The sequence below is a fragment of the Enhydra lutris genome, unplaced genomic scaffold (genome assembly GCF_002288905.1).
Source record: "Enhydra lutris kenyoni isolate GAN:26980312 unplaced genomic scaffold, ASM228890v2 scaffoldscaffold43, whole genome shotgun sequence".
Taxonomy (NCBI): domain Eukaryota; kingdom Metazoa; phylum Chordata; class Mammalia; order Carnivora; family Mustelidae; genus Enhydra; species Enhydra lutris.
Genome location: NW_019154127.1, coordinates 10,354,488 through 10,368,086, shown reverse-complemented (window position 1 = coordinate 10,368,086; position 13,599 = coordinate 10,354,488). Strand labels below are relative to the sequence as shown.

Genomic DNA, 13,599 nt, shown 5'->3' with positions numbered 1-13,599 from the left:
CAATATTAATAAATGGTCTTTCTTTCTTTCTTTCTCTCCCTTTCTCTCTTTTCCTTCCTTCCTTCTTTCCTTCCTCTTTTGCACTTTTTCTGAAACCAATCCAGAATTTGTTTACAAAAATCCTGCCGCTTTGTCTGTGTTAATCTGCCATCACTCATGGTATAATAAGCTACATTTTTTTTAAATTAGGGAACACTGAAAGGGGTAGCTGATGACCCAGGTTTCAGTGACAAAAGTGCATGGGCAAGACGCAATGCAATTTTTTCAAGCTTTGCTCCTCAGATTTGCTCTCTGCCTGTCCTAACCATCGTTCTGTGGCTTTGGTTGGGTTCCTCCAACAGATGGCACGACAGACAATCAGAAGACAGAAAGAGAGATCTGGTCATTAAGTCCTTTGCCTCTTTCTCTGCTAACATTGCAGATAAAATACAGGCTGCCTAGAAATTCAAACTTCAGAAAAAAACAATGAAAAATGTTTAGTATAAGTATGTCCCAAATATGGCATGGAACATACTTATACTTTAATTTTTTTTATTTTTATTTTTTGCTTATCTGACACTGAAATTTAACGGAGCGTCCCATACTTTTACTTTCTAAATCTGGCAACCCTGTACGTCTGCACTGTTGCGCAGCTCAGGTATGTCCCTCAGCAGCAGGACACGGTCCCTGTCAGGCTGCCTCTCCAGACGTCTTCCTCTTTGAATTCAGGTGCCTCCCGTCAGGCTCTGCCATTGCTAGTCTGAGGTGCTGCACTGTTCTGTGTGGGTTTCCCTAAACCCTATGCACGGCTTTGCAAACAGTCCCTTTGTAGTTGACTCTCCTCCAGCTCCTCAGGAGTGGGGTGTGCCCTCCTCCCCCTCCCAGGACCACAGCCCGTCCATTTGTCACTAAAAATTTCCGGCCCCATTCTCCCAGCACTGCTCTTTTAAAATACACCCTTACAACTAAAAAATTAAAAAAAAAAAAAAAATACGCCCTTACTCCTTCTGATAACAGTGTCTAGCGCAGAGTAGGTGCTGAGCAAATACTTTTTGAACAAAGGTGCAGAAAAAGGCTGGAGTTGATCCTGTTTTGCAACATCTCTCATCTGGTTTTTAAGAACCTAAAGGTACGCTTCCGGGAAAGATTACATTCCTACCAGCAAGAAGACAGAACAGCCCAGGATGGCCTCGAAGGAGAGGTGGAAGGAGAGGAGAACCAACGGACAGGCTAATAAAGAGGAGAGGCATCGGTATATAACAGATAGCTGCTGTCCCAGAATTTAACAGCATTAACACAGGAAGTGGTTATTCTGCCCACCGGTTCTAAAGGAGGATGGGCTCAGCTGGGCACTTCTTGTGTGGAACCGTCCGTGTGTTGCAGCGAGAGGGTCCTGGGGCCGGAGGCACCTGGGGGGTATTCACCACTCGTCTCACAGTGGGGCTGGGAGAGACGGCACCGTCCCTGGCTGGTCGGGCATGTCAGCCAGCCGCTGCTCCGCACAGTTAGCCCACGCTTCCTCACTACAGGACGGGTTCAGAGTATCAGGCTTCTCAGGTGGCCATTGCCTTCTCCCACAGCAAGCTTTTTCAGGGACAAAAAGTTCAAAGCTGCTGGTTTCTTAAGATCTAGGCCCAGAAACCCTGTGCACCCCGTCTGCTGTGTGCAGCTGGTCTAAGTCACACCTGTCCTGCTGTAAGAGAAGGAGACTTGGAACTCCCATCTCCATGGGCCAAACACTTTGGAGCCCTCTCCAACCCTCTACAAAGCACAATGCAAAACCAGAAATCATTCACCACTACAAAAGGCACACGAAGTGATGTGGGAGGATTCCCCAAGTCCCTTACAAAGTAAAGCAAGCACAGAGAGTGGGGAACTCTTGTGCTGCTTATGTGGAAAATGACTTAAATTCAAATTAATTGTTCACGCCCTAAAAAGTTTCCAATTATCTATCTGCTATGCTTAAACCAGGACAGTGGTTTAGAAAGTATGGAAGGAAAATGTATCGTAATATGAACGGTACATATTGAGTAGTTTTAAAGGAAAAAGTTTATATCTGGAGCCTTGTTAGAGGCTGACTTCCCAGCCAGGCAACGTGCGTAGGGCCCCACACTCAGCACGGCGGGCTATGTTCCCCTTAATCATTCTTCAACAAAAGGGCTGTGTTTTATCTTTCCCAGGACCCTGATGTTGGTGGTCCCGTCCTTCACAGAGAGTAGAAAAGGCAAGGAGGTGCCCGAGAACCCCCAGGAATGAGTTCACTAGGTCTTGTCTTCAGAGCACATGGCTGGTGAACAGCATTTGCTCACATGACTCCTTCCAAAAAGCCAGCAAAGCCACCTGTCCTCTGCCTTAGCGACTGCCAGTCTGCTACACTAGGTTTTAGCGCAGGCCAAAAAAACAGAACAAAAACCCATTATCACAGTTTGAAGTAACTCTTAAGAGCATTCAGAGCCAAACCTGTTCTCAGCTTGCCTAAGTTAATGAAAATCAGTCACTTCCCAAAAACAAGGAGAAGCCCACTAAAGAGAAAAGAAAAATCGTACGTGGAAACAAAATAGCGCTGTTTCTTGACTGGTCCAAATTAAGCCAAATCGTCACAATTAATTAGTATTGATCAGGAGCTCCCACTCATTACTGATGAAGAATGCAGGAAGAAACCAATCGATAGTGTTGAGGGGAATTTTCATAAGCTCACAACACGTCCCAGGAGCTCTCCCCAAAGCTCTGTTCTAGAATCCGCGGCAAAGAGCTTTCTTGGGAGACGCAGGGAGATGTCTGCCCTCGAGTTGAAGCGAGATCTGTGGTGGCTGGAAGGATGCCCAGGGAGACAGGTTATCAAGGTTCCCTCTTCCTGCAAGTGGAAGGGCTGGTCCCGCCTGAGAGAGAGTTCAGTTTCTGAAGACAGTTCAGCCCACTATCTCCCAAGAACACCCTTTCTCAAGAAGGAACATTAGCATTCCCACATGCCTCTGTAATCACAAACAAACTCACTAATATGAAACCTACAAATTGAAACCATCTTATCGGAGAGCCCAGGCTGAGATTCAAGTCGGTTCTCTCCTCTGAAAAGCTGCTTGCTGTGCAAATTAATTCTATAAGTAAAATTATGAGTGTCTCACATGCCTAAAAGAGCAAAATGTTTTCAAGCACTTGAGAAATATTATTTCCATACGAATAATTGATTAGCAGAATATGAGATATCCCTGTGTCCCAGTTCAGGCAGGATTCCAGAGAAAAGAAGGATCGCCATTTTCCTGCTCTGAGCTGCTTCTTGGGCTTAAAAAGATCTTACATGGCAATTCTTTCAACCTGACTTATACCTTCAGGTTTCTGCTAAGGCATATGGGCCTTCTCCATAGGATATGAAACAGAATTCTATCTTCAGCTGGTCTAAAGTTATCCAGTGTTCAATTTCACAAAGAAGGAAGGAAGGAAGGACGGAGAGAGGAAGAAGAAGAAAGATATGGATAAGCCCATCATTAGCATATCATTTCAATGTGTTCATTTGAAAAATTAACGTGGCTGTCTCCGTAATGAGTCTGACATCACATATATTTTCCAGAGGCCAGTAACTAGTTAACTAAGTGGTTGAGATGATGGTGCTGAGACTCTGGTTTCTGGCTTGGCCAAAATGTAAGCCGGTCAGGCTCATTCTGTTCCAAAGGCTCAGACCACAGCCCACCCTTGGTGCCGGTTTGCAGCAAGACCCCAAGCCCAGAGCCATCTCAGGACCGAGTGTCCATGGAGACAATTTGTCTGCCCTGCTGTCCAGATGAGCACAACTTTCCTCTTGTGATTTGTGTGACCTTGGACAGATCACCGACATCACGAGGAGCGTCGCCTGACACAGCCTCCCTACCCACCTCCCAAGGCTGCCAGGGAATGAAACAGAAGGCTGTGCGTGACGGCATTTTAAGCTATGCAAATGTACACAGATGTAGAGACTGACAACTAGAAGCAGATACTGGGACGCCTGGGTGGGTCAGTCGGTTAAGCTGCTGCCTTCAGCTCAGGTCATGATCCCAGAGTCCTGGGATCCCGGGATCCTGGGATCGAGCCCCCATCGGGCTCCCTGCTCCGTGGAGAGCCTGCTTCTCCCTCTCCTTCTGCCTGCCGCTCTACCTGTACTCTCTGTGAAATAAATAAATAAAATATTTTTTTTAAAAAAAGGAGCAGATACCAATCTCCTCTCTTATTGACGACCCCTCAAGTGTGTTGAATCCACTCCGAAGACAGTGGATTCGAAGCACCGCATCTATCCCAGGTATGACATGCACACGGAAGTCATTATAATGCTCCACCTGGAGCTCCCCCCCCAAAAAAAATCACTGGTATAACTCAGATTAAAAGTAATAAATTTCCTGTAGACACTCATCCCTAATACGTCCTTCACGTGGAATCGACTCACTTGTTGAACAATATTACCCAATGACCAGGTTTGTGTGCAGAGCCTGGTGGTTTAAAGGCCTGGCTTAATCAGCAACTCCAATTTCATTCTTCCTCCCTCTGGATCGATATCAGAAACCTTGTGTGCCCATCCCTTCCTTCTGGAATATAGATCTTCCGTGCGTTGCATGCTGACAGCAAAGAAGGGCATATCCCACTGTAGTATTTCAACGCCGCATTAGCGTTTTATCACTCTGGTTTTGAATTTCTTTTTCTTTTTTTTTTTTTTTTTTTTTTTCTGGTTGCTCTGAGTATGGAAAAAGAAAGAGAGGAAGGGCCCAGAGGCCCCAGATGGAGACCAGAGTCTTTGATTTTTCGCCTTGAAAGCTTCATGTGTCTGAGGTGCTCGCGGCAACGCTCGCAATATGTCAGCACAGGCGAATTCTGGGCTTCCCGCAGCTCGCGGCTTGATCACACCAGCTGGGGACAGATTTAGAGCTTTCTGGCCTGGGTGCACACCTGAGAGATTGAGAACTTTGAAGAGGTGCCTTTCCCACTGCCAGGTGAGGGCTGTAAACATTCTGAACTGCGTATTTCTGATACATGTTGCTGTGCAGCACCCCGAATTCTTTTTCTCCCCCTTTTCAAAGAGGTGTAGCAGAGGATGGCAAGTTCCCACCTCAGCTCCCGCTGAGGTTTAGGCAGAGTTGGCATATTAGATCTCCGTGCGGAGCAGAGCGTCGCAGAGCGTCGCAGAGCCCGGCTTCCAGATGCCAGCATATTCCAGCCTGTGGGAACACAGGAAGGTCGCAAACCCACCCTGCGGGCTACGACCTTCTCTCTCCCAGCCCCGAACTCTGGTCTTTCCTACCCCGAACTTGAAGTGGAACCAGGTCACCTCCCTGCCTCAGTCGTTGCCTGGTGTGACACCTCTGGAGGCTTTTTCTAGAAATTGCATTTCTTCCTGTTGCCTTCCATCCAAACGTCCTGTGCACAAAACCAGGATCCGCCAGGCAGCACCTCCTGCCAGACCGACCGTCCCTCTCGGTGGCGATGGTGAGCACTCAGGCTCCTTTGTTCCTGGGCACATCCTATTCCAGGTTCATCATCCACCCTTGTACATGAGGTCTCAGTCCACACACCTACCCAAACCGGGAAAGCTGGCAGCTTAGACGTCCTGGGCAAAATCTGCCCACGTCCATTTGCAGATATAGAAGGTCATCGTACACGAAGAACACCGAAAGAAAAAATGTTGCTTTCTCCTAAGTGATCTGGGGCTGAAAGGGGGCTGCTTTGGGGATAAATATTTGAGTTTCATTTCTTATTTGCACAATCACACCCAGATTAATGGTAGTGAATAAGTCTACCTATGAGCACAAATCCTCCATCTCTCTCCCCACCGACTCAATAACAGAAAAACAAAATACAGTGTGCATGTGTGTGTTTTCTCAAATCCAAAGGAAAGATAAACTTAAATTTCCATGTGCCTGGGTTTCATTCAAAACAAAGAGAGGAGAGCACCCAGGACATTTTCTCTTAGTCATTGTTAGCAATCATATGGTCAGATCAAAGCAAACCAAACGCTATGTGATCCTAGAGTATCCCCACACCTACTAGAAGATTCTCAAGCCACCACCTCTTTCCCAATGAGGGGGGACACCTACCAAGCATGGTGTCTGAGTTCTTTCTCAAGCACTGAAGCCTCGAAGAAATTACAGCCACAGTAAGCTTTCCAGGTGGTGCAAAATAACACCTTCCTTCTGGACATTTACTCACAGCCTGGTGGGAGGGGATCCTTTTATTAAATCGGGTGCATCCGTGCCCCCACCCCCAAAGACAGAACTTTCTGGAAACAAATGCGTCACAGCTCACTAAATCAAGAGAAATCCATTCCGGTTTTAGAAATTCAATTTAGCTTGGGTAAGCCTCCAGGCTCTGAAAGTAAGCTCAGCCAGGGGGTTATTATTCGTAAATCTTTCCTTCATGTTGGAGGCCTCCCAGCGGCCACTCTCCTTCCAGTATTTCCTGACTTTCTCTGTCGATAAAACCTTTAACTCCTGGAGTCCCTCTGAAGAACAAGCATCAAAATACGGATCAGGACATCGAGGAAAATTGCTGTCTTGCCAAAAACCAAAAACCAAACAAACAAACAACAACAACAAAAAAACGAAACAAAAACACCTTTTGCTTGTGTCCAAACTGGTGATTGGAGGTGAATAATCGGTTGTGTCTGTATTGATGAATGCGGTTGAGTTTAACACCGCAGACGAGTCATAACTGGAGCTGTATGAACTATCATTTCACTCCAGGAGGGTAACAAACGAAGTTCTTGGCCTCAACTAATCAAGTAATGAAGGTACTTTGTTCATAAAGGAATGAAAATCTCTGAGCCAACAAAAGCCTAATGAATTCACTTTTTTTTTAAGATTTTTATTTTATTTATCTGACAGACAGAGATCACAAGTAGGCAGAGAGGCAGGCAGAGAGGGGGGGGGGAAGCAGGCTCCCCGCTGAGCAGAGAGCCCGACTCGGGGCTCGATCCCAGGACCCTGGGACCATGATCTGAGCCGAAGGCAGAGGCTTTAACCCACTGAGCCACGCAGGCATCCCATGAATTCACTTTTTAATTAAAAATAATAATAACCCTAAAATTTACAAACAACCTGTCTCCATACTGCCGATGTGATGAAGACTATCTGGGCTTGCTGGGCTGTGTATGCAGAGGTTGGTATCCTAGGGGCATCCTGGATGTGGAGTGGGTAAGTATCCTATCTCACATCCATAAACACCACAGCGACACCACCACCTGTAAAAATAATCTTGGAATACCAAGAGCCCAGATTTGCTGTCAGTGGAACTCTTGGGATAGTGTTTAATGTAACACAATTCCAGCAGAGTCAAGAATTAAGATCCCTCTGGACTATTCATGCATCCGACATGTGTCTTCTGTGATCTGAATGAGCATTTCGATGCACTCATAACTCACTGTCATGGTCCTCATTACTTCAAGTGTTAAATGGAAGCCTAAAGCAAATTTATAATAGTTGAAATAAGAACACTTTGACTTGTAGACAACTAATGAAATTTGGAATGATCATTTCATGATTAATTGACTACTACCCAACTCTCCTGACATTTTGGTGTTCTGTGCTCCATGGTTCCACTCCCGTGGGTCCCTGTTCCTTCCACACATGTGGGCAGCTTCATTTGTGCTAACAGGAAATAGGCATTCAGCTAAAAGGTCTCTTGAGACACCTGTGATGACAGAGTAAAATAATTTGAATTTCAATGGGATGTAATAATAGGTTAAAACAAATTCTCAGATGATATTCTCATATTATAAATTTAAGAACAAGGAACGAAGTGACTTAGATTTTTAGGGAAAATGTCTTTTAGACCAAGTCTTTACCCCAATCACTGTTGGGTTGTTACTACTTTTGTCTTTGTCCATTTTTAGAGGCAAAAAGCAAACTAAATAGCATAATAAAATGTTGTGTACATATATCACCTGTGAGCAATTCTTCTGAAATCAAAGGACAACCTATTACAGCATCTTTGTTCTACGATTACTGAATAATCTCTAATTCTAAACATCCCTTTTTCTACTCAGAAGTGAATGTCCTCTAATATCTAGAATTATATAAAGGAAAGCTTTATCCTCGGCACCTTGAATTTTTCTTTCCATTGATTTCCATACTTCCAGAAAAGACACATTTGGTTTTCACTAGAAGGGATCAGTTTGGGGCTAAAAAAAATGTCATGCTTCAGAACAGCAGAAAGTCGTGTCTTCTGCAACAGCTGATACTTCTCTCTGGTGCAAAGCCCTGAGCATGTAGACATGCTTCGTAGGACCCATCAGACAGAGGCCAGGATAGAGCTGGGGGGGTGGAGGCAGTGAACACGAGGGGTCTGGTCATCTCTGAGCCAGGACTCTGCCTGATTCTCAGAGTCCAGACTCCTCACACGTGATACAGGAGTCACACCGGAGCAGCAATGCTCAGAGTGTGGGCCAGGTACTCTGGGGGCGGGGCCCTCTTCTGAGGAAGTGCTTGGATCAGAATTATTTTTTAGAGTACTAAGGTATGACTTGCTTTTTCCAACCTCATTCTCTCAGGAGCTCACAGTGGAATTTTCCTGAGCCAACATGACATGCGATACCACAGGATGAAATGCAGAGGCAGCTCCCTGTCTTCTAGTAAAGCCAGACATTAAAGAGATTTGGGAAAAAAAAAAAAAGTAAAACACTGCTAAAACACTATCCTTTTGCTAAATAGTATTTTTTTTCCGTTTTGGAAAACGTCATTATTTTTCCATTTAAAATGTTACTTACATGAATATGTCATGGATTTGTCACATTATTTTTTTTAGTTATTTGTATTTCTATCTTTTTTAATTCAGAGAAAAGCAAACATATACAAAATAAAAATCACCAATAATTCTGCATCTTTGGAACCACATTAAGGGAGGATCACTCGCTGACTCTGATATACAACAAGTAGTTAATACCAGTTATTGCTGAGGAGGCAGATTGGCAGGAGCAGAGTCAGTGAGTGTCACATTATTTTTATAAAATTAATATGTAAACCTTTTTAAAAATGTCTCCTTTTTAATTTCTAATATGGGGACCAACCCCAAGACCCCATTCTCAGGGTCTTCAAGAATATTTAAGGATGGAAAAAGCCAGAGAGCAAAAGCATGTGGACTGTCCCAGCAGCAGGTCTCTCAGAAGTCTTTTGACTGTAAGGATCCTGAAGCTGTGGGGCCAGCAGAAGGCCTCTGGAAAGAGATGCCTATGAATCCACGAGCCAGGGAGACCAGCAAGCTGCTGGGGGTCCTCTGCCTTCCTGTGTGTGCGCAGCTCTCATGTTGTCCCTCTCTGCTCTCTGACATCTGTGCCTGCAGCCCCGACTCACACGGAGAAGACAGGAAGGGCCCCCAGCTCCCATAGATCGGGACACACTGACTCATTCACATAATGACCTCTTACCCTGGGGTCAGCACACTGACCCTGCCCAATGGGACGGCCTGAAGTAGGCGAGTGAGTCGGGAGACCGCAGAGGAGGAAAGCACTAGCACAGAGGAACATTCCAGTACCTGAGTATTGCTCAGGCCCCAGCACAGACCTGGCAGAGGACCCTGAAGGCCCCCAGGGAGTTTCTCGCACCTGGTGTGGAGATCGGCATTACCCACAGCAGGCACAGGCACAAATCCCACACAGCACGAAGCAGGACCCGTGTCCCACAAAAACGAGTTAATTTCATAATCAACAAGAAGCACAAACATCCAGAATCTAACTTCACCTGGAACACGAACATGCATCCACCCCTTCACCCCGCTGAAGCTGGGGCGCTGGGCTCACACCCAGCTGGGCCTCCTTGCAAGTCCACCCTCTTCCCAGTCACAGTCACAGCCAGCGCCCCCTCTCCGAGCCTCAGGCCCCACAAATACAGTGATGGCTCCCACAAGCCAAGGCCAGCATGGAGACTGGCCCTCTAGCACCCATTCGTGTTCGCTGGGAACTCACTGCTGCCCCTCCCCGATCCAGACCCCCTGGAGCCCACGCTGTGGTCTGTGTCCTAGCAAGACCTGAAGCAGACTGTAGAGGCTCCCATCCGCAGTTGAGCACTTCACAGCTTTCAAAGCACTTATCTCATTTGATCTCATTTTATCCTCACAACAACTCTGATGATTCTCACCAGCCCTAATGAAGAAAGCACAGAACTATATTTGCATTGTAATTATCATGCTGCCCAAAACGAGAGTCCTCCTTTGGGAAGGAAACTGCTCCTATCACTGCATTTAGCTAGCTTGGTTTTCTTTGTAAAACCAGACCACGGTGCTCTCTGTGCTTTGCTCAGATGCCCTGTAACCCGAAGCACAAACACGTTTACTAGGCTGGTTTGCATGGAAGGCATCACCCACATCTGCCACGGGCACAAGGCTGCAGACGTGACACAAGGAGATATCTGGATGATTCATGTCATCTTACCATTTTCGCCAGATGTCTTGTCTTTTCCATTGGTTGCCTCAGCACCTTGTCGCTAAAGGCATAAAAAGAAGGAGGGGAAAGAAATTGTTATCGGATATAGTCAGGATTATTTTCATCACTTCTAATATTTCAAATACCCATTGCATTACATCATGTTCTATGTTACTTGAGCTCAGATGGTAAAAACATGGTGCTCCTGAGACCAAGAAAGGGTCAAGCCCAGAAAGGATCCATTGAAGTCACACAGACTGCCCCCCTCGCCCACATCCAAGGAACACCAGATGGGAAGCTACTGTTGATGGAGGAAAACCTCATCTGAAAAATGAGGAAAATGGCCAAATGTGAGAAAATGAGAATTGTCACTTTTGTCAGTGATGGCCCCTACACAGTTATGTTCTCATTCCAATCCCAATGCCCAGGTCAAAAGAATATTAATCAACTGAAAAAATATTGGGCTTGTAGTCTGAGTTTCTCCTACTGTTGAGTCGTCTGTCATTGTGTAAGCCTACATTGCGCATTTTCATTTTACCAGGTCAACCAGGAGTATGAAAATTTTATGGTCAGTCTTGGATCATGGGGCAAGAGTTTCTGTGAGGTCTGGGGAGCTATTATACATGTCAACATACAAGCATGCTTCCTCAAACCTTACCCAACTACTATCTTTAAATAACATGGTGTTCAGAATGGTTCTAGTCCACGGAGACAGAAGTATTGTGTAAATCCAATTTTCTGGTCATTATTGAAAATATGCTTCAAGTTAAAAAAGATTGCAGGGGTGCCTGGGTGGCTCAGTGGGTTAAGGCCTCTGCCTTCGGCTCAGGTCATGATCTCAGGGTCCTGGGATCGAGCCCCACATCGGGCTCTCTGCTTAACGGGGAGCCTGCTTCCCCCTCTCTCTCTGCCTGCCTCTCTGCCTACTTGTGATCTCTGTCTGTCAAATAAATAAATAAAATATTTTTTTAAAAAAAGATTGCAGAGATTATGAAGTCTCTAATTTTCAGGTGAAGAAAATGCAACCAGGAAGGGAGCCTGATTTGTCTAAGATCAGAAGCTAGTTGGTGACACAGTGGAGACTAGAGATAGGACTTTGGTGCACAGAGATGAGAGACCTGCAGGGATTGTCTTGGTTACAAAACTATTTAAATAAGATCCTGGGAAGAGAAGCAGAGCACTGGACAAGGAGGAAACCATTATAGGTAACTCTCACTAAGGGGTAAAGATGTCCTCAAAATGTATATTTCTGTCCCACCTAAAAACAGTATCATAAAAAATAATTATCAGCTCCCATTAATGTCCAATGTTGTCATGAGAAACTCCCAGATCCTTAGTCAACCCTTTATTAACAGTAGATGGGTTAAAGCAAAAAAAATCTTGCTTTCAGGTTCTGGTTCATGTAAATGAATAGGGTGAATGATAAAGACCCATGTTAACCAAGTTAACTATCCCTGTGTACCCTTCCTGCCTTGTGCAGAGGATAACTTGAGAGAAGGTGATCAAACCAAGTGTCCCAGTGTCACCAAGCCCACCACAATCCCCAACCCAGTCACCATGAAGTGCAAAGGCCCACCCAAGCCAGTCCCATTCTGAGAAGATAAACCAACTCTCTGTGGCAGGAGTGGAAGGAAAAGCCACAAGTTGGAAAGGTTATATAAATGTGGGCCCTGTCTTCATATCTAATGTAGAACATCTTGAATTTTCGGAACACTAGATCTGTCCATGTGTTCCCATGGAGAATGGCTGCAGTTTAACCAAACATTAACTGTTCTACAAACTTCATTTAGGTCCCAAATCATGGCATTGTTACCTCACCAGTCAACCAGGAATATATATCATCTTCACTTAAATAAATGACACATTTCTTAAATATGGTAGATTTGCAAGTAAAACACCCCTTTCTTCTTGCCCTGTGTTGAAGTGCCCTCTTCAACTGGAAGGCTGATTTGGTTGCACTGAGGGGAATCAGGCCACCACTAGAGAGGATCCAGCCAGCTACATGGCAGCTGTCAAAAACTGAATACTCCAGTGTTTAAACCCTCCATCCTTCCCCACAGAATGCATAGGTGAGTTGGGGGGAGAAAAGTGAATTTCAGAGACTAAAAGGACAGGGTTGTAGAGTTCAATAAAGTCAAAATTAAATGGAACACAAATGCAAAATAGGAGTGCACTCCACCCTCACTGTCTTTAAATACCTTAAACAGTGACACCTTTCAAATGTCATGAATACCTTGTTCCATAAAAGATTACATTTTAGAAACCTGAGGAAATCCAACATGAAATGCACACAGGGGAGAAAAGGAGTTCATTTTTTCAGGATTTCTAAGACAGGGGTTTCTGTGTCAGGTCTAATTTGATGGAGGCAGAACGAAACTGATAGATGTCGCAAGGAGACGGCATCTCAGATCAGAAAATGATCCCAATAAAAAAGAACTATTCACTGGGAGTATCTCATTTCAGAATTCTCTGAGGCCTTGCAGTATGTTTAAGGGGAAGGCTGAGTGGAGTGGGGAACTATCTGAGAGCTTGCTTCTTCTGGGGTGGGAGGGGCGTCTCTGGTGGTCATCATATATGATTGTTTTATCACCATGATTCCATCTTCCCTTTGTCATGGCCCTTGGCACAGATGTTCTCATTAGGTCCTCTCCTGGTGAACTCCAGCCCCACCCTAACAACTTTATGTTCATGAAACACTCCTGGCTGGGACCCTCCACTATACCTTGTCCTACTCCAGACCCAGCACCTTCTTCCAAGCTTTCCTAAGTGTCTGGAAGAATAACAGTCCCTTCCTTCTTTGGTCATCTGAAATCAGCATCCCTGCGGCTCAGACCAGCTCGATGCCCATCCCCCTCAGGCACAATGGCATTCTCTCTTCCAACATGTCAAGATAGTGTCCCTGTCATCCATCCCCGAGACCTCTTCAAGGGACAGAGGGTCTCATATGAGAAAGTGTATTCCACTCAATTTACTTTTAGAATCAGAAATATAAAAACTACTCCGCTTTTTAGAGCACAGACACATTTGCTTGGAAACTCCCTCTTTCTCTGTTGTCCTCATTTTGTCACTAGGAAATGCTAGATAGCCCTCTAAGGATGCAACACAAGACATTCTGATTCCAACACTGAAGTAACCTCCTCCAGGAAGAGCTGGTGGCAGGCATGCCCGCTATAAAAATCTGCAGAGAAACAGGGAGGATACCGGAGGGAACAAGGCAGAACCGCAGCCAGAGGACTGTCCCCAACTCTTAA

The 13,599-nt window shown here is 45.3% G+C and overlaps 1 protein-coding gene across 1 annotated transcript in view; it reads right to left on the bottom strand.

The window, feature by feature from the left end:
* LOC111155809 (Purkinje cell protein 4) overlaps window positions 1–13,599 on the bottom strand; it is a 53,791-nt gene that overhangs the window by 17,536 nt on the left and 22,656 nt on the right. The window contains exon 2 of the mRNA XM_022516217.1: window positions 10,358–10,409. Within this exon, the coding sequence (XP_022371925.1) occupies window positions 10,358–10,409 (52 nt within the window). The remainder of the gene's footprint in view (window positions 1–10,357; window positions 10,410–13,599) is intronic.